We start from the raw sequence: 20,546 nt of genomic DNA, 5'->3' as shown, positions 1-20,546 counted from the left end.
TGAAGGGCTTCTGCCTGAAACATCAATTTTCTTGGTCCTCAGATGTTGCCTGACCTGCTGTGCTTTTCCCATACCAGTCTGATCTGGACTCTGATTTCCAGCATCTGCAGTCCTCACTTCTGCCTATGTTTGTGGAGTCCCCCATCAATGTTAGTTGTTCTCTGCAATTCTTTATTTTCTTTCCAGTCATCTGGCCTCCTACTCACCTTTTATACAATTATATCAAGTTCTTTGAGGATGTGACTAGAAAAGTTGATGAGGGTCGAGCTGTGGATGTGGTGTATACGGACTTCAGCAAGGTATTTGATAAGGTTCCCTATGGTAGACTCATTCAGAAGGTCAGGAGGAATGGGATACAGGGGAACTTAGCTGTCTGGATATAGAATTGGCTGGCCAACAGAAGACAGCGAGTGGTAGTAGAAGCAAAATATTCTGCCTGGAAGTCTGTGGTGCATTGTGTTCCACAGGGCTCTGTCCATGGGCCTCTACTGTTTGTAATTTTTATTAATGACTTGGATGAGGGGATTGAAGGATGGGTTAGCAAGTTTGCAGACAACACAATTGTTGGAGGTGTCGATGACAGTATAGAGGGCTGTTGTAGCGTGCAGCGGGACATTGACAGGATACAGAGATGGGCTGAGAGGTGGCAGATGGAGTTCAACCTGGATAAATGCGAGGTGTTGCATTTTGGAAGGTTGAATTTGAAAGCTGAGTACAGGATTAAGGATAGGATTCTTGGCAGTGTGGAGGAACAGAGGGATCTTGGTGTGCAGGTACATAGATCCCTTAAAATGGCCACCCAAGTGGACAGGGTTGTTAAGAAAGTATATGGTGTTTTGACTTTCATTAACAGGGGGATTGAGTTTAAAAGTCGTGAGATCTTGTGCAGCTCTATAAAACTTTGGTTAGACCGCATTTGGAATACTGTGTCCAGTTCTGGTTGCCCTATTTTGGAAAGATGTGGATGCTTTGGAGAGGGTTCAGAGGAGGTTTACCAGGATGCTGCCTGGACTGGAGGGCTTATCTTGTGAAGAGAGGTTGACTGAGCTCAGACGTTTTCATTGGAGAAAAGGAGGAAGAGAGGGGACCTAATTGAGGTATACAAGATAATGAGAGGCATAGATAGAGTGGATAGCCAGAGTCTATTTCCCAGGGCAGAAATGACTAACATGAGGGGTCATAGTTTTAAGCTGGTTGGAGGAAAGTATAGAGGGGATGTCAGAGGCGGGTTCATTACACAGAGAGTTGTGAGACCATGGAATGCGTTGCCAGCAGCAGTTGTGGAAGCAAGGTCATTGGGGACATTTAAGAGACTCTTGGACATGCATATGGTCACAGAAATTTGAGGGTGCATACATGAGGATCAGTGGTCAGCACAACATCGTGGGCTGAAGGGCCTGTTCTGTGCTGTACTGTTCTATGTTCTATATGTTCTTTTTTCCCTTTCAGTTTGATGTTTTCCTTTACCATTTTTTAGATAAGCACAGGTGGTGGGCTCTCTCCATGGAATTTTTCTTTATATTTGAAACATACTTCATTGAGTCATAGAATTCCTCCAGTGTGGAATTAGGCCATTCGGCCCATCGGGTCCACACTGAACCTCTGCAGAGCATCTCACTCAGATCCACTCTCCACTTCTCACCCTGTCAATGTGCATATCCCTTGGCTAACCCACCTAGCCTACATATCCCTGAACACCATAGGCAATTTAGCTTGGCCAATTCACCTAACCTGCACATCTCTGGATTTATTCTGGGTATTCGGAAATATCTATTAAATGTCTGTCACTATGTCTCTATTATTACTTAATGTTTAATGTTATTTACATAAACTTCATACAGCGTTTAGCTAAACCTTTAGCTAAATCTTGGTGCTAGCCTCAGGGGCTTCAATTTATTTGTCAGTTTGACAAAACATCAAAATGAGATCATCAGACTGGCCATACACTCTGGAGCAGAAACCTTTGATCCTGTAGACCATCTGGACTAGCTAAATACAGCTGCTTTCCACAGACCAGGAGAGGGAGTCAATGTCACTTACCATTATTCCCGCGATCCCAATTCCGACCACTCCAATCATGTATAGCTTTGAGTTGAAAAATTCCTTTAATTTCGAAGTGCAGTTCTGTGGGGGCAATAATAGGAAGGATTTCCGATCTCAGTGATAGGAATCAGAAGTTGGAAGAAAGTAGCATATTTTCACAGATATCAGTGAATAAGCGATTTTATAATACAAAAACAATTTCCCAAAGTGTTCCTAGTTTCCTTCCCTGAAGGATATTTTAGTTGTGTTCTTTGAGGTAATTATTGAGTAGGATAGCAAGAACTCCCTGCTCTTTCTGATAATAGCAGATTGGGATATTGACATGCGAGGTAGAGTACAAGTCAACCTCAGCTGAATGGCACCTCCAACAGTGCAAGTCTGTCTCTATATTTTACTGAAATCCCAGTTCGGATTATCAGCTGGAGTGGTGTACAAAACGCAATGTTCTTTCTCAGACATCACGTTAGTACTGAGCCACGGTGAGCTCTGATCGACTGCTGAACAGTCTCCAGGGACCAATACAAAGTGAATACTGTAGGGTGTACAACCCTCAGCTCAGACTCTGTCTTAACACTCAATTCAGTTTCATGAATGGCAATGAGAATAACATTGGTGAGACCGATGAAAGGATACGTGGAAACAAATGGCTTATTCCTGTCTGTAACCATGGCAATACAACTATGAACCTATTGCTCAATAGCAAAGCACAAACATTGCCTACCGTCAGGTGAAGTTTATTTAGGAAGCACTATTACTCAGAATGGAGGGGTCTTCTGGTATAGTGGTAGTGACCTTATCTCTGAGCCAGAGGTCTCAGGTTCAAGTCCCATCCTGCTCTAGAAGGTGTCATGCATCTCTGATCAAGTTAATTTGAAAATATCCATTCAGATTTGGAAAGAGGATTTCCAGCAGATTTGATGAAGGACTGAAAGATGTAAATAGATGGAATAGCTTCCACTAATTGCTTTACTTTGGAAGGTCCAGGGGACAGAACATTAGAGCTCAGTATCAGAGTTTGTAGGAAAGGGTCACTGACACCTTGCAAGAATAGGCAAGTGAAGAAAGAATTATATCTAGAAGTCAGCTTAAAACATGGCACTCACTGCAGATACTTGCAATGTCGGACAGAGATACTGCACAACAGGGTCCGGGAATGAGTCTCCACAGCACTGCAACTAGACAGAGAGGGAAACATGACAAAATATATCACTTAACATCAGGAATGCGTGTAAGACTGCAGAGAACACTTTAGTAAGTTGGAACTGAACATTGTCCATTATTGGGAGTGAGACTGAAATGGGTAAGTGAAGGCGAGATTGAAGAGTGACAAGGTGAGTCTACTTAGTGTCAGTGAGTGCAACACTACATGGTGACTGTGAGAGTGAGATTGAAGTGTGTCAGTGAGTGTGAGACTGCATTGTGTCAGTGAGAGAAATACTGCAATGTGTCAGTGAGAGGGAGACTGCAGTGTGTCAGTGAGGGTGAGACTGCAGTGTGTCAGTGAGGGTGAGACTGCAGTATGTCTGTGAGTGTGAGACTGCAGTGAGTCAGTGGGTGAGAGACTGCAGTGTGTCAGTGAGTGTGAGACTGCAGTGTGACAGTGAATGAGACTGCAGTGTGTTGGTGAATGTGAGAGTGCAGCCTGTCAGTGTGAGTGAGACTGCAGTGTGTCAGTGAGTGGGAGACTGCAGTGTGTCAGTGTGAGCAAGACTGCAGTGTGTCGGTGATGGTGAGGTGGCCATGTACCAGTGAGTGTGAGACTGCAGTGTGTCAGTGTGAGTGAGACTGCAGTGTATCAGTGTGAGTGAGACTGCAGTGTGACAGTAAGTGAGACTGCAGTGTGTCATTGAGCGTGAGAATGCAGTGTATCAGTGAGTGTGAGACTGCAGTGTGACATGTGTGAGACTGCAGTGTGTCAATGAGAGTGAGACACCAGTGTGTCAGTGAGTGGGAGATCGCAGTGTCAGTGTGAGTGAGACCGCAGTGTGTCTGTGAGAGTGTGACTGCAGTGTGTCAGTGAGTGTGCTACAGCTGTGTGTCAATGAGAGTAAGATATCACTGTGTCAGTGAGAGTGAGACAGCAGTGTGTCAGTGAGTGTGAGACAGCAGAGAGTCAGTGTGAGTGAGACTGCAGTGTGTAGGTGAGTGCAAGACTGCAATGTGTCAGTGACAGTGTGACTGAAGTGTGTCAGTGAGTGTGCAACAGCAGTGTGTCAGTGAGAGTGAGACAGCACTGTGTCAGTGAGTGCGAGACTGCAGTGTTATATGTGAGAATGCAGTGTGACCTGTGTGAGACTGAAGTGTGTCAGCAAGTGTGCAACAAACGTGTATCAGTGAGAGTGAGACTGCAGTGTGTCAGTGAGTGTGAGACTGTAGTGTGTCAGTGAGAGTGAGACGGCAGGGTGTCATTGAGTGTGATACTGCAGTGTGTCAGTGAGTGTGAGAAAGCAGTGTGTCAGTGAGTGGGAGACTGCAGGGTGTCAGTGTGGGTGAGACTGCAGTGTGACATTGAGTGAGACTGCAGTGTGTTGGTAAGTGAGACTGCGGTGTGTCAATGAGTGTGAGACTCATTGCGACAGTGAGACTGCAGTGTGTCAGTGAGTGAGACTGTGCGTCAGTGTGATTGAGACTGCAGTGTGTCAGTGAGTGTGAGATTGCAAGGCGTCAGTGAGGTTGAGGGTGCAGTATGTCAGTGAGTGTGAGACTGCAGTGGGTCAGTGAGTGAGGCTACAGTGTGTCGGTGAGTGAGTCTGCAGTGTGTCAGTGTGAGTGAGTCTGCAGTGTGTCAGTGAGTGAGACTGCAGTGTGTCAGTGAGTGAGGCTGCAGTGTGTCAGTGTGAGTGAGGCTGCAGTGTGTCAGTGTGAGAGAGACTGCAGTGTGTCAGTAAGTGAGACTGCAGTGTGTCAGTGTAAGTGAGACAGCAGTGTGTCAGTGAGTGAGACTGCAGTGTGTCAGTGAGTGAGGCTGCAGTGTGTCAGTGTGAGTGAGGCTGCAGTGTGTCAGTGTGAGAGAGACTGCAGTGTGTCAGTAAGTGAGACTGCAGTGTGTCAGTGTGAGTGAGACTGAATTGTGACAGTGAGACTGCAGTGTGTCGGTAAGTGTGAGACTGCAGTGGGTCGGTGAGCGTGAGGCTGCAGTGTGTCAGTGTGGGTGTAACTGCGTTGTGACAGTGAGTGAGACTGCAGTGCATCAGTGTGAGTGAGACTGCACTGTGTCAGTGAGAGTGTGACTGCAGTGTGTCAGTGAGTGTGAGACTGGAGTGTGTCAGTGAGAGTGTGACTGCAGTGTGGTCAGTGAGAGTGTGACTGCAGTGTGTCAGTGAGTGTGAGAAAGCACTGTGTCAGTGAGTGCGAGACTGCAGTGTTATATGTGAGACTGCAGTGTGACCTGTGTGAGACTGAAGTGTGTCAGCGAGTGTGCAACAAACGTGTGTCAGTGAGAGTGAGACAGTAGGGCGTTAGTGAGGGTGATACTGCAGTGTGTCAGTGAGAGTGAGACTGCAGTGTGTCAGTGAGTGAGACTGCAGTGTGTCAGTGAGTGTGAGAAAGCAGTGTGTCAGTGAGTGGGAGACTGCAGGGTGTCAGTGTGGGTGAAACTGCAGTGTGACAGTGTGAGTGATACTGCAGTGTGTTGGTGAGTGAGACAGCGGTGTGTCAATGAGTGTGAGACTCATTGTGACAGTGAGTGAGACTGCAGTGTGTCAGTGAGTGTGACTGTGCATCAGTGTGAGTGAGACTGCAGTGTGTCAGTGAGTGTGAGATTGCAAGGCGTCAGTGAGGTTGAGGGTGCAGTGTGTCAGTGAGTGTGAGACTACAGTGTGTCAGTGTGAGTGTGACTGCGTTGTGACAGTGAGTGAGACTGCAGTGCGTCAGTGTGAGTGAGACTGCAGTGTGTCAGTGAGAGTGCGACTGCAGTGTGTCAGTGAGTGTGTGACTGCAGTGTGTCAATGAGTGTGAGACTGGAGTGTGAGACTGCAGTGTATCAGAAAGTATGAGACTGCAGTGCGTCAGTGTGAGTGAGGCTGCAGTGTAACAGTGTGAGTGAGACTGCAGTGTGTTGGTGAGTGAGACTGCAGTGTATCAGAGAGTGTGAGACTGCAGTGCGTCAGTGTGAGAGAGGCTGCAGGGTGTCAGTGAGGTTGAGGGTGCAGTGTGTCAGTGAGAGTGAGACTGCAGGGTGTCAGTGAGGTTGAGGGTGCAGTGTGTCAGTGAGAGTGAGACTGCAGTATGTCAGTGAGCGTGAGACTGGAGTGTGTCAGTGAGTGTGAGACTGCAGTGTGTCAGTGGGTGTGAGACTGCAATGTGACATGTGTGAGACTGCAGGGTGTCAGTGAGAGTGAGACACCAGTATGGCAGTGAGTGAGAGATTGCAGTGTGTTAGTGACTGTGAGTCTGCAGTGGGTCAGTGAGTGAGGCCGCAGTGTGTCGGTGAGTGAGTCTGCAGTGTGTCAGTGTGAGTGAGACAGCAGTGTGTCAGTGTGAGTGAGGCTGCAGTGTGTCAGTGTGAGAGAGACTGCAGTGTCTCAGTGTGAGTGAGACTGAATTGTGACTGTGAGACTGCAGTGTGTCAGTGTAAGTGAGACAGCAGTGTGTCAGTGAGTGAGACTGCAGTGTGTCGGTAAGTGTGAGACTGCAGTGGGTCGGTGAGCGTGAGGCTGCAGTGTGTCAGTGTGAGTGTGACTGCGTTGTGACAGTGAGTGAGACTGCAGTGCATCAGGGTGAGTGAGACTGCAGTGTGGTCAGTGAGTGTGTGACTGCAGTGTGCCAGTGAGTGTGAGACTGCAGTGTGTCGGTGATGGTGAGGCGGCCGTGTACCAGTGAGTGTGAGACTGCAGTGTGTCAGTGTGAGTGAGACTGCAGTGTGACATGTGTGAGACTGCAGTGTGTCAATGAGAGTGAGACACCAGTGTGTCAGTGAGTGGGAGAACGCAGTGTCAGTGTGAGTGAGACCGCAGTGTGTCAGTGAGTGCGAGACTGCAGTGTGTCCGTGAGAGTGTGACTGCAGTGTGTCAGTGAGTGCGAGACTGCAGTGTGTCCGTGAGAGTGTGACTGCAGTGTGTCAGTGAGTGTGCTACAGCTGTGTGTCAATGAGAGTAAGATATCACTGTGTCAGTGAGAGTGAGACAGCAGTGTGTCAGTGAGAGTGAGACAACAGAGTGTCAGTGTGAGTGAGACTGCAGTGTGTAGGTGAGTGCAAGACTGCAATGTGTCAGTGACAGTGTGACTGAAGTGTATCAGTGAGTGTGCAACAGCAGTGTGTCAGTGAGAGTGAGACAGCACTGTGTCAGTGAGTGCGAGACTGCAGTGTTATATGTGAGATTGCAGTGTGACCTGTGTGAGACTGAAGTGTGTCAGCGAGTGTGCAACAAACGTGTATCAGTGAGAGTGAGACAGCAGTGTGTCAGTGAGAGTGAGACTGCAGTGTGTCAGTGAGTGTAAGACTGTAATGTGTCAGTGAGTGTAAGACTGCAGGGTGTCATTGAGTGTGATAGTACAGTGTGTCAGTGAGTGTGATACTGCAGTGTGTCAGTCTGAGTGAGACTGCAGTGTGTCAGTGAGTGAGACTGCAGTGTGTCAGTAAGTGTGAGAAAGCAGTGTGTCAGTGAGTGGGAGATCGCAGTGTCAGTGAGAGTGAGACTGCAGGGTGTCATTGAGTGTGATAGTACAGTGTGTCAGTGAGTGTGATACTGCAGTGTGTCAGTCTGAGTGAGACTGCAGCGTGTCAGTGAGTGAGACTGCAGTGTGTCAGTAAGTGTGAGAAAGCAGTGTGTCAGTGAGTGGGAGATCGCAGTGTCAGTGTGAGTGAGACCGCAGTGTGTCAGTGAGTGCGAGACTGCAGTGTGTCCGTGAGAGTGTGACTGCAGTGTGTCAGTGAGTGTGCTACAGCTGTGTGTCAATGAGAGTAAGATATCACTGTGTCAGTGAGAGTGAGACAGCAGTGTGTCAGTGAGAGTGAGACAGCAGAGTGTCAGTGTGAGTGAGACAGCAGAGTGTCAGTGTGAGTGAGACTGCAGTGTGTAGGTGAGTGCAAGACTGCAATGTGTCAGTGACAGTGTGACTGAAGTGTATCAGTGAGTGTGCAACAGCAGTGCGTCAGTGAGAGTGAGACAGCACTGTGTCAGTGAGTGCGAGACTGCAGTGTTATATGTGAGATTGCAGTGTGACCTGTGTGAGACTGAAGTGTGTCAGCGAGTGTGCAACAAACGTGTATCAGTGAGAGTGAGACAGCAGTGTGTCAGTGAGAGTGAGACTGCAGTGTGTCAGTGAGTGTAAGACTGTAATGTGTCAGTGAGAGTGAGACTGCAGGGTGTCATTGAGTGTGATAGTACAGTGTGTCAGTGAGTGTGATACTGCAGTGTGTCAGTCTGAGTGAGACTGCAGTGTGTCAGTGAGTGAGACTGCAGTGTGTCAGTAAGTGTGAGAAAGCAGTGTGTCAGTGAGTGGGAGATCGCAGTGTCAGTGTGAGTGAGACCGCAGTGTGTCAGTGAGTGCGAGACTGCAGTGTGTCCGTGAGAGTGTGACTGCAGTGTGTCAGTGAGTGTGCTACAGCTGTGTGTCAATGAGAGTAAGATATCACTGTGTCAGTGAGAGTGAGACAGCAGTGTGTCAGTGAGAGTGAGACAGCAGAGTGTCAGTGTGAGTGAGACTGCAGTGTGTAGGTGAGTGCAAGACTGCAATGTGTCAGTGACAGTGTGACTGAAGTGTATCAGTGAGTGTGCAACAGCAGTGTGTCAGTGAGAGTGAGACAGCACTGTGTCAGTGAGTGCGAGACTGCAGTGTTATATGTGAGATTGCAGTGTGACCTGTGTGAGACTGAAGTGTGTCAGCGAGTGTGCAACAAACGTGTATCAGTGAGAGTGAGACAGCAGTGTGTCAGTGACAGTGTGAATGCAGTGTGTCAGTGAGTGTGCTACAGCTGTGTGTCAATGAGAGTAAGATATCACTGTGTCAGTGAGAGTGAGACAGCAGTGTGTCAGTGAGTGTGAGACAGCAGAGAGTCAGTGTGAGTGAGACTGCAGTGTGTAGGTGAGTGCAAGACTGCAATGTGTCAGTGACAGTGTGACTGAAGTGTGTCAGTGAGTGTGCAACAGCAGTGTGTCAGTGAGAGTGAGACAGCACTGTGTCAGTGAGTGCGAGACTGCAGTGTTATATGTGAGACTGCAGTGTGACCTGTGTGAGACTGAAGTGTGTCAGCAAGTGTGCAACAAACGTGTATCAGTGAGAGTGAGACTGCAGTGTGTCAGTGAGTGTGAGACTGTAGTGTGTCAGTGAGAGTGAGACGGCAGGGTGTCATTGAGTGTGATACTGCAGTGTGTCAGTGAGTGTGAGAAAGCAGTGTGTCAGTGAGTGGGAGACTGCAGGGTGTCAGTGTGGGTGAGACTGCAGTGTGACATTGAGTGAGACTGCAGTGTGTTGGTAAGTGAGACTGCGGTGTGTCAATGAGTGTGAGACTCATTGCGACAGTGAGACTGCAGTGTGTCAGTGAGTGAGACTGTGCGTCAGTGTGATTGAGACTGCAGTGTGTCAGTGAGTGTGAGATTGCAAGGCGTCAGTGAGGTTGAGGGTGCAGTATGTCAGTGAGTGTGAGACTGCAGTGGGTCAGTGAGTGAGGCTACAGTGTGTCGGTGAGTGAGTCTGCAGTGTGTCAGTGTGAGTGAGTCTGCAGTGTGTCAGTGAGTGAGACTGCAGTGTGTCAGTGAGTGAGACTGCAGTGTGTCAGTGAGTGAGACTGTGCGTCAGTGTGATTGAGACTGCAGTGTGTCAGTGAGTGTGAGATTGCAAGGCGTCAGTGAGGTTGAGGGTGCAGTATGTCAGTGAGTGTGAGACTGCAGTGGGTCAGTGAGTGAGGCTACAGTGTGTCGGTGAGTGAGTCTGCAGTGTGTCAGTGTGAGTGAGTCTGCAGTGTGTCAGTGAGTGAGACTGCAGTGTGTCAGTGAGTGAGGCTGCAGTGTGTCAGTGTGAGTGAGGCTGCAGTGTGTCAGTGTGAGAGAGACTGCAGTGTGTCAGTAAGTGAGACTGCAGTGTGTCAGTGTAAGTGAGACAGCAGTGTGTCAGTGAGTGAGACTGCAGTGTGTCAGTGTGAGTGAGGCTGCAGTGTGTCAGTGTGAGAGAGACTGCAGTGTGTCAGTAAGTGAGACTGCAGTGTGTCAGTGTGAGTGAGACTGAATTGTGACAGTGAGACTGCAGTGTGTCGGTAAGTGTGAGACTGCAGTGGGTCGGTGAGCGTGAGGCTGCAATGTGTCAGTGTGGGTGTAACTGCGTTGTGACAGTGAGTGAGACTGCAGTGCATCAGTGTGAGTGAGACTGCAGTGTGTCAGTGAGAGTGTGACTGCAGTGTGTCAGTGAGTGTGAGAAAGCACTGTGTCAGTGAGTGCGAGACTGCAGTGTTATATGTGAGACTGCAGTGTGACCTGTGTGAGACTGAAGTGTGTCAGCGAGTGTGCAACAAACGTGTGTCAGTGAGAGTGAGACAGTAGGGCGTTAGTGAGGGTGATACTGCAGTGTGTCAGTGAGAGTGAGACTGCAGTGTGTCAGTGAGTGTGATACTGCAGTGTGTCAGTGAGAGTGAGACTGCAGTGTGTCAGTGAGTGAGACTGCAGTGTGTCAGTGAGTGTGAGAAAGCAGTGTGTCAGTGAGTGGGAGACTGCAGGGTGTCAGTGTGGGTGAAACTGCAGTGTGACAGTGTGAGTGATACTGCAGTGTGTTGGTGAGTGAGACAGCGGTGTGTCAATGAGTGTGAGACTCATTGTGACAGTGAGTGAGACTGCAGTGTGTCAGTGAGTGTGACTGTGCATCAGTGTGAGTGAGACTGCAGTGTGTCAGTGAGTGTGAGATTGCAAGGCGTCAGTGAGGTTGAGGGTGCAGTGTGTCAGTGAGTGTGAGACTACAGTGTGTCAGTGTGAGTGTGACTGCGTTGTGACAGTGAGTGAGACTGCAGTGCGTCAGTGTGAGTGAGACTGCAGTGTGTCAGTGAGAGTGCGACTGCAGTGTGTCAGTGAGTGTGTGACTGCAGTGTGTCAGTGAGTGTGTGACTGCAGTGTGTCAATGAGTGTGAGACTGGAGTGTGAGACTGCAGTGTATCAGAAAGTATGAGACTGCAGTGCGTCAGTGTGAGTGAGGCTGCAGTGTAACAGTGTGAGTGAGACTGCAGTGTGTTGGTGAGTGAGACTGCAGTGTATCAGAGAGTGTGAGACTGCAGTGCGTCAGTGTGAGAGAGGCTGCAGGGTGTCAGTGAGGTTGAGGGTGCAGTGTGTCAGTGAGAGTGAGACTGCAGGGTGTCAGTGAGGTTGAGGGTGCAGTGTGTCAGTGAGAGTGAGACTGCAGTATGTCAGTGAGCGTGAGACTGGAGTGTGTCAGTGAGTGTGAGACTGCAGTGTGTCAGTGGGTGTGAGACTGCAATGTGACATGTGTGAGACTGCAGGGTGTCAGTGAGAGTGAGACACCAGTATGGCAGTGAGTGAGAGATTGCAGTGTGTTAGTGACTGTGAGTCTGCAGTGGGTCAGTGAGTGAGGCCGCAGTGTGTCGGTGAGTGAGTCTGCAGTGTGTCAGTGTGAGTGAGGCTGCAGTGTGTCAGTGTGAGAGAGACTGCAGTGTCTCAGTGTGAGTGAGACTGAATTGTGACTGTGAGACTGCAGTGTGTCAGTGTAAGTGAGACAGCAGTGTGTCAGTGAGTGAGACTGCAGTGTGTCGGTAAGTGTGAGACTGCAGTGGGTCGGTGAGCGTGAGGCTGCAGTGTGTCAGTGTGAGTGTGACTGCGTTGTGACAGTGAGTGAGACTGCAGTGCATCAGTGTGAGTGAGACTGCAGTGTGGTCAGTGAGTGTGTGACTGCAGTGTGCCAGTGAGTGTGAGACTGCAGTGTGTCGGTGATGGTGAGGCGGCCGTGTACCAGTGAGTGTGAGACTGCAGTGTGTCAGTGTGAGTGAGACTGCAGTGTGACATGTGTGAGACTGCAGTGTGTCAATGAGAGTGAGACACCAGTGTGTCAGTGAGTGGGAGAACGCAGTGTCAGTGTGAGTGAGACCGCAGTGTGTCAGTGAGTGCGAGACTGCAGTGTGTCCGTGAGAGTGTGACTGCAGTGTGTCAGTGAGTGCGAGACTGCAGTGTGTCCGTGAGAGTGTGACTGCAGTGTGTCAGTGAGTGTGCTACAGCTGTGTGTCAATGAGAGTAAGATATCACTGTGTCAGTGAGAGTGAGACAGCAGTGTGTCAGTGAGAGTGAGACAACAGAGTGTCAGTGTGAGTGAGACTGCAGTGTGTAGGTGAGTGCAAGACTGCAATGTGTCAGTGAGAGTGTGACTGAAGTGTATCAGTGAGTGTGCAACAGCAGTGTGTCAGTGAGAGTGAGACAGCACTGTGTCAGTGAGTGCGAGACTGCAGTGTTATATGTGAGATTGCAGTGTGACCTGTGTGAGACTGAAGTGTGTCAGCGAGTGTGCAACAAACGTGTATCAGTGAGAGTGAGACAGCAGTGTGTCGGTGAGAGTGAGACTGCAGTGTGTCAGTGAGTGTAAGACTGTAATGTGTCAGTGAGTGTAAGACTGCAGGGTGTCATTGAGTGTGATAGTACAGTGTGTCAGTGAGTGTGATACTGCAGTGTGTCAGTCTGAGTGAGACTGCAGTGTGTCAGTGAGTGAGACTGCAGTGTGTCAGTAAGTGTGAGAAAGCAGTGTGTCAGTGAGTGGGAGATCGCAGTGTCAGTGAGAGTGAGACTGCAGGGTGTCAGTGAGTGTAAGACTGTAATGTGTCAGTGAGTGTAAGACTGCAGGGTGTCATTGAGTGTGATAGTACAGTGTGTCAGTGAGTGTGATACTGCAGTGTGTCAGTCTGAGTGAGACTGCAGTGTGTCAGTGAGTGAGACTGCAGTGTGTTGGTAAGTGTGAGAAAGCAGTGTGTCAGTGAGTGGGAGATCGCAGTGTCAGTGTGAGTGAGACCGCAGTGTGTCAGTGAGTGCGAGACTGCAGTGTGTCCGTGAGAGTGTGACTGCAGTGTGTCAGTGAGTGTGCTACAGCTGTGTGTCAATGAGAGTAAGATATCACTGTGTCAGTGAGAGTGAGACAGCAGTGTGTCAGTGAGAGTGAGACAGCAGAGTGTCAGTGTGAGTGAGACTGCAGTGTGTAGGTGAGTGCAAGACTGCAATGTGTCAGTGACAGTGTGACTGAAGTGTATCAGTGAGTGTGCAACAGCAGTGGGTCAGTGAGAGTGAGACAGCACTGTGTCAGTGAGTGCGAGACTGCAGTGTTATATGTGAGATTGCAGTGTGACCTGTGTGAGACTGAAGTGTGTCAGCGAGTGTGCAACAAACGTGTATCAGTGAGAGTGAGACAGCAGTGTGTCAGTGAGAGTGAGACTGCAGTGTGTCAGTGAGTGTAAGACTGTAATGTGTCAGTGAGAGTGAGACTGCAGGGTGTCATTGAGTGTGATAGTACAGTGTGTCAGTGAGTGTGATACTGCAGTGTGTCAGTCTGAGTGAGACTGCAGTGTGTCAGTGAGTGAGACTGCAGTGTGTCAGTAAGTGTGAGAAAGCAGTGTGTCAGTGAGTGGGAGATCGCAGTGTCAGTGTGAGTGAGACCGCAGTGTGTCAGTGAGTGCGAGACTGCAGTGTGTCCGTGAGAGTGTGACTGCAGTGTGTCAGTGAGTGTGCTACAGCTGTGTGTCAATGAGAGTAAGATATCACTGTGTCAGTGAGAGTGAGACAGCAGTGTGTCAGTGAGAGTGAGACAGCAGAGTGTCAGTGTGAGTGAGACTGCAGTGTGTAGGTGAGTGCAAGACTGCAATGTGTCAGTGACAGTGTGACTGAAGTGTATCAGTGAGTGTGCAACAGCAGTGTGTCAGTGAGAGTGAGACAGCACTGTGTCAGTGAGTGCGAGACTGCAGTGTTATATGTGAGATTGCAGTGTGACCTGTGTGAGACTGAAGTGTGTCAGCGAGTGTGCAACAAACGTGTATCAGTGAGAGTGAGACAGCAGTGTGTCAGTGAGAGTGAGACTGCAGTGTGTCAGTGAGTGTAAGACTGTAATGTGTCAGTGAGAGTGAGACTGCAGGGTGTCATTGAGTGTGATAGTACAGTGTGTCAGTGAGTGTGATACTGCAGTGTGTCAGTCTGAGTGAGACTGCAGTGTGTCAGTGAGTGAGACTGCAGTGTGTCAGTGAGTGAGACTGCAGTGTGTCAGTAAGTGTGAGAAAGCAGTGTGTCAGTGAGTGGGAGACTGCAGGGTGTCAGTGTGGGTGAGACTGCAGTGTGACAGTGTGAGTGATACTGCAGTGTGTTGGTGAGTGAGACTGTGGTGTGTCATAGAGTGTGAGACTCATTGCGACAGTGAGTGAGACTGCAGTGTGTTGGTGAGTGAGACTGCGGTGTGTCAATGAGTGTGAGACTCATTGCGACAGTGAGTGAGACTGCAGTGTGTCAGTGAGTGAGACTGTGCGTCAGTGTGAGTGAGACTGCAGTGTGTCAGTGAGTGTGAGATTGCAAGGCGTCAGTGACGTTGAGGCTGCAGTATGTCAGTGAGTGTGAGACTACAGTGGGTCAGTGAGTGAGGCTGCAGTGTGTCAGTGTGAGTGAGTCTGCAGTGTGTCAGTGTGAGTGAGACTGCAGTGTGTCAGTGTAAGTGAGACAGCAGTGTGTCAGTGAGTGAGACTGCAGTGTGTCAGTGTGAGTGAGGCTGCAGTGTGTCAGTGTGAGAGAAACTGCAATGTGTCAGTAAGTGAGACTGCAGTGTGTCAGTGTGAGTGAGACTGAATTGTGACAGTGAGACTGCAGTGTGTCGGTAAGTGTGAGACTGCAGTGGGTCGGTGAGCGTGAGGCTGCAGTGTGTCAGTGTGGGTGTAACTGCGTTGTGACAGTGAGTGAGACTGCAGTGCATCAGTGTGAGTGAGACTGCACTGTGTCAGTGAGAGTGTGACTGCAGTGTGTCAGTGAGAGTGTGACTGCAGTGTGGTCAGTGAGTGTGTGACTGCAGTGTGTCAGTGAGTGTGAGACTGGAGTGTGAGACTGCAGTGTATCAGAGAGTATGAGACTGCAGTGCGTCAGTGTGAGTGAGGCTGCAGTGTGACAGTGTGAGTGAGACTGCAATGTGTTGGTGAGTGAGACAGCGATGTGTCAGTGAGTGTGTGACTGCAGTGCATCAGTGTGAGAGAGGCTGCAGGGTGTCAGTGAGGTTGAGGGTGCAGTATGTCAGTGAGCGTGAGACTGGAGTGTGTCAGTGAGTGTGAGACTGCAGTGTGTCAGTGGGTGTGAGACTGCAATGTGACATGTGTGAGACTGCAGGGTGTCAATGAGAGTGAGACACCAGTATGGCAGTGAGTGAGAGATTGCAGTGTGTTGGTGACTGCGAGTCTGCAGTGTCAGTGTGAGTGAGACAGCGGTGTGTCAATGAGTGTGAGACTCATTGCGACAGTGAGTGAGACTGCAGTGTGTCAGTGAGTGAGACTGTGCGTCAGTGTGAGTGAGACTGCAGTGTGTCAGTGAGTGTGAGATTGCAAGGCGTCAGTGACGTTGAGGGTGCAGTGTGTCAGTGAGTGTGAGACTAGTGTGTCAGTGAAGTTGAGGCTGCAGTATGTCAGTGAGTGTGAGACTGCAGTGGGTCAGTGAGTGAGGCCGCAGTGTGTCAGTGTGAGTGAGACTGCAGTGTGTCAGTGTAAGTGAGACGGCAGTGTGTCAGTGAGTGAGACTGCAGTGGGTCGGTGACTGAGGCTGCAGTGTGTCAATGTGAGAGAGACTGAATTGTGACGTGTGTGAGACTGCAGTGTGTCAGTGAGAGTGAGACACCAGTATGGCAGTGAGTGAGACTGCGGTGTGTCGGTGAGTGTGAGATTGCAGTGTGTCAGTGAGGGTGAGATTGCAGTGTGACAGTGTGAGTGATACTGCAGTGTGTTGGTGAGTGAGACTGCGGTGTGTCAATGAGTGTGAGACTCATTGTGACAGTGAGTGAGACTGCAGTGTGTCAGTGTGAGTGAGACTGGAGTGTGTCAGTGAGTGACACTGCAGTGTGTCAGTGAGTGAGACTGTGCGTCAATGTGAGTGAGGCTGCAGTGTGTCAGTGAGTGTGAGATTGCACGGTGTCAGTGAGGTTGAGGGTGCAGTGTGTCAGTGGGTGTGAGACTGCAGTGTGATATGTGTGTGACTGCAGTATGACAGTAAGAATGAGACACCGGTATGGCAGTGAGAGATTGCAGTGTGTCAGTGGTTGTGAGACTGCAGTGTGACGTGTGTGAGACTGCAGTGTGACAGTGAGAGTTAGACACCAGTATGGCAGTGAGAGTGAGATTGCAGTGTGTCAGTGACTGCGAGACTGCAGAGTCAGTGTGAGTGAAACAACAGTGTGTGGGTGAGTGTGAGACTACAGTGTGTCAGTGAGTGCAAGACTGCAGTGTGTCAGTGAGTGGGAGACTGCAGTGTGTCAGTGAGTGGGAGACTGTAGTGTGTCGGTGAGAGTGTGACTGCAGTGTGTCAGTGAGTGTGCAACAGAAGTGTGTCAGTGAGAATGAGACAGCACTGAGACAGTGAGAGTGAGACAGCACAGAGTCACTGAGTGCGAGACTGCAGTGTGTCAGTGACAGTGAGACAGCACAGTGTCACTGAGTGCGAGACTGCAGTGTGTCAGTGAGTGGGCGACAGCAGTGTGTCAGTGAGTGGGGGACTGCAGCGTGTTGGTGTGAGTGAGACTCCAGTGTGTGAGTGAATGGGAGACTGCTGTGTGTCAGTGAGTATGATACTGCAGCGTGTCAGTGGGTGTGAGACTGCAGTGTGTCAGTGTGTGAGACTGCAGTGTGACAGTGAGTGTGAGACTGCATTGTGTCAGTGAGTGTGAGACTGCAGTGTGACAGTGAGAGTGAGACTGCAGTGTGTGAGTGAGTGTGAGACTGCAGTGTGTGAGTGAGAGTGAGACTGCAGTGTGTCAGCGAGAGTGAAACTGCATTATATCGGTGAGGGCGAGACTGCAGTGTGACAGTGACAGTGAGACTGCAGTGTGTCAGTGAGAGTGATACTGCAGTGTGTCCGTAAGTGTGAGACTGCAGTGTGTCAGTCAGTGTGAGTGAGACTGCAGTGTGTCGGTGAGTGTGAGACTGCAGGTGACAGTGAGTGTGAGACTGTAGTGTGTGAGTGTGAGACTGCATTGTGATAGTGAGTGTGAGACTGCACTATGTCAGTGAGTGTGAGACTGCAGTGTGATGTGTGTGAGACTGCAGTGTGTCAGTGAGAGTGAGACTGCAGTGTGTCAGTGAGAGTGAGACTGCAGGGTGTCACTGAGAGGGATACTGCAGTGTGTCGGTGTGAGTGAGCCTGCAGTGTGTCAGTGAGTGAGACTGCAGTGTGTCAGTGAGTGTGAGACTGCATTGTGACAGTGAGACTGTAGTGTGTCGGTGAGTGTGAGACTGCTGTGTGTCGGTAAGTGAGACTGCATTGTGACAGTGAGTGAGACTGCAGTGTATCAGTGAGTGACACTGCAGTGTGTCGGTAAGTGTGAGACTGCAGTGTGACAGTGAGTGAAACTGCAGTGTCAGTGACTGTGAGACTGTATTGTGACAGTGAGTGTGAGACTGCAGTGTGTCAGTGAGTGAGACTGCAGTGTTTCAGTCAAAGGGAGACTGCAGGGTGTCAGTGCGAGGAGACTGCAGTGTGTCAGTGAGTGTGAGACTGCATTGTGACAGTGAGAGTGAGACTGCAGTGTGTCAGTGAGTGTGAGACTGCATTGTGAAATATGTGACACTGCAGTGTGTCAGTGAGAGTGTTACTGCAGTGTGCCAGTGAGAGTGGGACTGCCGTGTGTCAGTGAGGGTTAAACTGCAGTGTGTCAGTGTGTTTTAAAATGCAGAGTATTAGTGGGAGCAATAAAACAGTCAGTGGGTGGGACAGAGTGAAACTTTAGTTTGTCAAGGAGAGTGGGACTGCAGTGCGTCAGTGAGTGTGAGACCTCACTGTGTCAGTGCGACTAGGAAAGTAGTGTGCCAGTGGAAGCAAGATAGAGACTGTAATGGGTCAGGGGAAGCATGAGACTGCTGTGTTTCAGTGAGTGTGAGACTGCACAGTGTCAGTGTGAGTGAGGCTACAGTGTGTCAGTGTGAGTGAGGCAGCAGTGTGTCAGTGTGAGTGAGGCAGCAGTGTGTCAGTGAAGGTGAGACTGCAGTGTGTCAGTGTGAGTGAGGCTACAGTGTGTCAGTGTAAGTGAGGCTGCAGTGTGTCAGTGAGGGTGAGGTTGCAGTGTGTCAGTGAGTGCGAGTCTGCATTGTATCATTGATTGTGGGACTGCAGGGTACCAGTTGCAGAGAGAGAGATTGAGACTGCAGTATTGTACGACAGTTTTTATAGAGACTGCAGTATTGTACGACGGTGGGAGAGACTGCAGTGTGTCAGTGGAAGAGAGAATATGAGACTGCAGTGTATTAGTGAGTCAGGGACTACAGTGTGTTAATGAGTGTCAGACGACAGTGTGTGGGGACAAGACGATATAACGCCAGTGAGAAAAAAATGCAGTGTGAGACTACAGTGTCAGTGACTGACTCTGCAGTGTGTCATTGAGAGTGAATCTGCAGTGTGCCAGTGAGAGTGAGTCTGCAGTGTGTTAATGCGTTGTAATGAGTGTGAGACTGCAGTGTGTGATTGCAAGACTACATAGTGTCAGTAAAAGAGAAAATGCCTTGGGAGACTGGGATATCAGTGAGTGTGTCAATGGGTGTGAGGCCACAGTGTGTCAAAGAGAGTGGGACTGCAGTGCATCAGTGGGAATGAGCCAACAGTCAAGTCAGTGGGCAAGAGAAACTGAGACTGCAGTGTGTAGTTGGAAGTGAGCCGACTATTTCAGTGCAAGTGGAACTGCACGATGTCAATCAGTGTGCAACTGCAGCGTACCAGTGAGTATGAAGGTGCAGTGTGTCAGTGATTGTGAGAATGTGATGTGTCAGTGATAGTGAGGCTGCACTATGTCAATGCCTGTGTGCCAGTAGAAGTGTGTCAGTGTGTTTTAAAATGCAGAGTATTAGTGGGAGCAATAAAACAGTCAGTGGGCAGGACAGAGTGCAACTTTAGTTTGTCAAGTAGAGTGGGACTGCAGTGTGTCAGTGAGTGTGAGACCTCACTGTGTCAGTGCGACTAGGAAAGTAGTGTGCCAGTGGAAGCAAGATAGAGACTGTAATGGGTCAGAGGAAGCATGAGACTGCTGTGTTTCAGTGAGAGTCAGACTGCAGCGTGTCAGTGAGTGTGAGACTGCAGTGTGTCAGTGAAGGTGAGACTGCAGTGTGTCAGTGAGTGTGAGACTGCTGTGTACCAGCGAGTGTGAGACTGCAGTGTGACAGTGAGAGTGAGACTGCAGTGTGTCAGTGAATGTGAGGCTGCCGTGTGTCAGTGAGAATGAGACTGGAGTGTGTCAGCGAGTGTGAGACTGCATTGTGACAGTGAGTGTGAAACTGCAGTGCGTCAGTGTGAGTGAGACTGCAGTGTGTCAGTGCGTAGGAGACTGCAGTGTGTTTGTGCATGTAAGACTGCAGTGTGTCAGTGTGAGTGAGACTGCAGTGTGACAGTGAGTGAGACTGCAGTGTCTCGGTGAGTGTGAGACTGCAGTGTACCAGTGAGTGTGAGACTGCAGCGTGACAGTGAGAGTGAGACTGCAGAGTGTCAGTGTGAGTGAGACTGCAGTGTGTCAGAGAGTGTGAGACTGCATGGTGATAGTGAGTGAGACTGCAGTGTGTCAGTGTCAGAGAGACTGCAGTGTATCAGAGAGTGTGAGACTGCATTGTGACAATGAGTGAGACTGCAGTGCAGCAGGGACAGTGACACTGCAGTGTGTCAGTGTGAGTGAGACTGCAGTGTGTCAGTGAGAGTGAAGACCTGAGTGTGTCAGTGAGTGTGAGACTGCCCTGTGACGTATGTGAGACTGCAGTGTGTCAGTGAGAGTGAGACACCAGTGTGTCAATGAGTAAGAGATTGCAGTGTGTCGGTGACTGCGAGACTGCAGCGTCAGTGTGAGTGAGACTGCAGTGTGACACAGTCCGCAGACTGTCAGGGAGTGTGAAAGTACAATGCCTCAGTGATAGAGTGACTGCAGTGTATCAGTGAGAGTGTTACTGCAGTGTGTCGGTGAGAGTGGGACTACAGTGTGTTAGTAAGAGTGGGACTGCCGTGTGTCAGTGAGGGTTAAACTGCAGTGTGTCAGTGTGTTTTAAATTGCAGAGTATTAGTGGGAGCAATAAAACAGTCAGTGGGCGGGACAGAGTGAAACTTTAGTTTGTCAAGGAGAGTGGGACTGCAGTGTGTCGGTAAGTGTGAGACTGCAGTGTGACAGTGAGTGAAACTGCAGTGTCAGTGACTGTGAGACTGTATTGTGACAGTGAGTGTGAGACTGCAGTGTGTCAGTGAGTGAGACTGCAGTGTTTCAGTCAAAGGGAGACTGCAGGGTGTCAGTGCGAGGAGACTGCAGTGTGTCAGTGAGTGTGAGACTGCATTGTGACAGTGAGAGTGAGACTGCAGTGTGTCAGTGAGTGTGAGACTGCATTGTGAAATATGTGA

The 20,546-nt window shown here is 49.7% G+C and overlaps 1 protein-coding gene across 1 annotated transcript in view; it reads right to left on the bottom strand.

The window, feature by feature from the left end:
• The window catches only part of LOC132828253 (CD9 antigen-like), a 133,634-nt gene that overhangs the window by 9,135 nt on the left and 103,953 nt on the right, over positions 1 to 20,546 (bottom strand). Inside the window, exons 6-7 of the mRNA XM_060845225.1 lie at positions 3,147 to 3,218; positions 2,041 to 2,124 (exon numbers count right to left, since the gene is read on the bottom strand). Coding sequence (XP_060701208.1) covers positions 2,041 to 2,124; positions 3,147 to 3,218 — 156 coding nt within the window. The remainder of the gene's footprint in view (positions 1 to 2,040; positions 2,125 to 3,146; positions 3,219 to 20,546) is intronic.

Source organism: Hemiscyllium ocellatum, chromosome 26, assembly GCF_020745735.1.
Source record: "Hemiscyllium ocellatum isolate sHemOce1 chromosome 26, sHemOce1.pat.X.cur, whole genome shotgun sequence".
Classification (NCBI taxonomy): Eukaryota; Metazoa; Chordata; class Chondrichthyes; order Orectolobiformes; family Hemiscylliidae; genus Hemiscyllium; species Hemiscyllium ocellatum.
The sequence above is the reverse complement of the archived record's forward strand: the minus strand, read 5'-3'. Positions and strand labels throughout refer to the sequence as shown.